The sequence below is a fragment of the Brassica oleracea genome, chromosome C6 (assembly GCF_000695525.1).
Source record: "Brassica oleracea var. oleracea cultivar TO1000 chromosome C6, BOL, whole genome shotgun sequence".
NCBI classification, from domain to species: domain Eukaryota; kingdom Viridiplantae; phylum Streptophyta; class Magnoliopsida; order Brassicales; family Brassicaceae; genus Brassica; species Brassica oleracea.
Genome location: NC_027753.1, coordinates 13,945,228 through 13,948,488, shown reverse-complemented (window position 1 = coordinate 13,948,488; position 3,261 = coordinate 13,945,228). Strand labels below are relative to the sequence as shown.

Genomic DNA, 3,261 nt, shown 5'->3' with positions numbered 1-3,261 from the left:
TAAGACCATGATTAACCCGGGGTTCGGGGTTCTTAGCGAAAGTTAAGAAACTGTTTCTTAACTTCCGCTAATAACCTCATCCTAAAAACATCGGGTAAATCATGCTCTAACTGCTCTACAAGGTTTGGTCTTATAAAAAACACAACTATTATCTTCTTATATTTCTTGCTTGACGAAAACACCCACAAGTTACACCACTTTTTTATTTTGACATCTAGTATTTTTATTAACGGGTCAAGGCCCAAACGGACCCGGCCCAACTAAAAACAGCACAAGGAAACCCAACCAATGGGCCGAAACTAAACAAACTATTTAGGCCGTAAACCCAAGGGTGAAAACCGTTGAGGAAGATGTCGACTCATCCCACCACGTGGACGAACGCCCTGCGTTCTGAGACACGCGTCAAGGAGAGAAGAAGCAATCTTCCACCGGCACTTGAGTGGAAACTCGACGGAACTCCGCCGCCAAGCAGAGCCAGACCGATGAAGAACGACTCACGACGGAACCATCTTCACAGCGGAACAAGTCACTCACCGGATCTGCGTTCCCAAAAAGACAAATCGTCTACGATCTAACCCACCACCATCGATCTTCCTGCAAGATGAACATTCATCTTTATAGATGAAAAAAAGCCCGAAGATGAAACGGCTCGAGAAGAGGAGAGGAAGAGATTAATCGAGGCTGAGGAAAGAGAGTCGATTGGGCAGAGAGAAACCGGAAACGTCGATTAACGAACCGGAAAAAGCCCCGGAGGTAAACCGCCGCCGCTTTTGAGAAGAAACGCGACACAGAGACAAAGCCGGATAGCTCCATCGAGAAGACCACGAGCCACCAGAGGCAAAAGCCGGATATACTCATCGAACTGACCGCAGTATACCGGAGGCGAAATCACCGATAAGAACCGGCGAGATCCCAAAGTTTCAAATCAATCTCTCCCTTGTGAAAGATACGAGAGAGAACAAGGAAGAGAGATAAACTTTTTTTTTTATATTGACACATGTTAATTACACCACTTCACAAGAACCACATAATTAAAAATATCTTAACACGTAGATTTCATCCTATATAATAGAACATCGTAGAAAGAGGAGAAACAACAAATAAACAAAAATGGATATTGAAGCTGTGACTCCGACTTTGCAAGGCGAGTGGATCGAGGTAAGCCTTCAATCTAATTTCTATCAAATACATAACGTTTTTTGTCAAAAAAAAAACCATAAATTATCAGTAAAGTTATACATATGACACATCGACACTGATAGCCCTTCTGTGTTCTCCTCAAGTGGCCCACTCGTGTTCGTGTTCGACCTCGTAATCATATCGAATCGAGAAATGAGTATTATGATTTTTATCATCCTCAAATAAAAATCAAATTTTATCCTTTTACGTCAACTACCAACTGTGTTAGCCTGTCACGTATTTGAATAATTAACCGACTCATCAATATATGTTATAATTATGATGTATCGTCACCATGGGTTTAAGTTATCTTGGTCATTAACAGGTGGAGCAGAAAGGAGGAGAGGGACCAGGACCAAGAAGCTCACATGGCATAGCAGTGGTCGGAGACGAGCTCTACTCTTTCGGCGGCGAGTTAACGCCAAATATTTCCATCGGCAAAGACCTGTACGTGTTTGACTTCAAAACCCACACTTGGTCGATCGAAACGGGCAGCGGAGACCTCCCTAACGTCAAAGCCTTAGGCACCCGGATGGTGCCCGTGGGAACTAAGCTCTATATATTCGGAGGCCGCGATGAGCATAAACAGTTCGACGACTTTTACTCGTACGACACGGTGAAAAAGGAGTGGAAGTTTCTGACGAAGCTGGATGAAGTGGGAGGTCCCGAGGCTCGTACTTTCCATTCCATGGCTTGGGATGATAACTATTGGCGTGGATATACTATATTAGAGATAATGATCGAGAGTTTGTGATAAGACTTAGAGATATAGTTAGGCACTCCTATTGTTAAGGAAGTTGTCGTTGATGATAAGGCTAAATAGCCGACTCTCTTATTGTATAAATAGGTTGGCATTGCCGTTCTAATAACACAAGTACTTTCGATATCTAAATCTACATGGTATCAGAGCAGAGATCCTTAAAACTCTGACTCAAAATAAATTTCTCGTGTATTCCGTGAGAAACACGTTATGGCAGATTCGCAAGTTGTGAAGAAGGATGAGCGTGTCTCACCTTATACGTTATACGGCTCCGATAATCCTGGCGCCGCGATTACTTCCGTTCTGTTGAATGGAGAAAATTACAATGAATGGTCTTCAGAGATGTTGAACGCTCTCCAGGCCAAAAGAAAATTAGGTTTCATCACCGGAACCTTGACGAAACCAGACGCAGGAAGCGTCGATTTGGAGAACTGGTTGACAGTTAACTCTATGATTGTGGGGTGGATCCGTACCTCCATAGAGTCAAAGGTGCGATCGACTGTTACTTACATCACCGACGCACATCAGCTTTGGGAAGATCTCAAGCAACGTTTCTCCGTTGGGAACACTGTACGTGTTCATCAGTTAAAGGCAAAACTCGCCTCGTGTCGGCAAGAAGGACAGTCTGTGCTGGACTACTTTGGCAAATTGTTTGCACTTTGGGAGGAATTGCAGGTCTATCAACCAGTTCACGTGTGCTCCTGTGGAGCGGCTACAGCGATGGCCAAAGAAAGAGATCAGGAAAGGATTCATCAGTTCGTGATGGGGCTAGATGACTCACGTTTTGGTAGCATGTGCAGAAACATAATTGGTCTTGATCCTCTTCCATCTCTTGGTGAGATTTACAACAAGATTATCCGAGAAGAGTAGAGACTTGCAGCAACACGAGTTCGTGATCAGCAGCAAGAAGCAGTTGGTTTTGTGGCTCGACAAAACACCTCAACAACTTCAAACGATGCGTCAAGTAAACCAGAAAATACCATTCTGAGATCTCGGATGTTGTGTTCTCATTGCGGCAGAACAGGACACGAGAAACGGGATTGTTGGCAGTTAGTGGGCTACCCGGAATGGTACACTGAGCGCAATGCTGGACGAGGACAGAGTAGTGGTTCCAGAGGCAGAGGAGGCCGAGGCTCTGGCGGTCGTGGTCGTGGACAAGTAAGCAACGCTCACGCAACCAGCTCCAACACCTCTTCGTTTGCTGAATTCACACCTGATCAGCTTAGAGCATTCAGTCAGATCCTTCAGACAAAGGCGAATGCTGCGAGTACTCCTGCTCCTGCGTCTGATAAGCTCTCTGGTAAGAAACATTTTGGTGAAGT

At 44.7% G+C, this 3,261-nt stretch overlaps 1 protein-coding gene across 1 annotated transcript; it reads left to right on the top strand.

The window, feature by feature from the left end:
• The first annotated feature begins 1,013 nt into the window (after positions 1–1,013).
• LOC106297542 (epithiospecifier protein-like) lies at positions 1,014–1,933 on the top strand. Its single transcript, XM_013733762.1, has 2 exons — positions 1,014–1,158; positions 1,505–1,933. The coding sequence occupies exons 1-2, from the start codon at positions 1,111–1,113 to the stop codon at positions 1,931–1,933; spliced, it is 477 nt and encodes a 158-aa protein (XP_013589216.1). The 5' UTR covers positions 1,014–1,110.
• Positions 1,934–3,261: the final 1,328 nt, after the last annotated feature.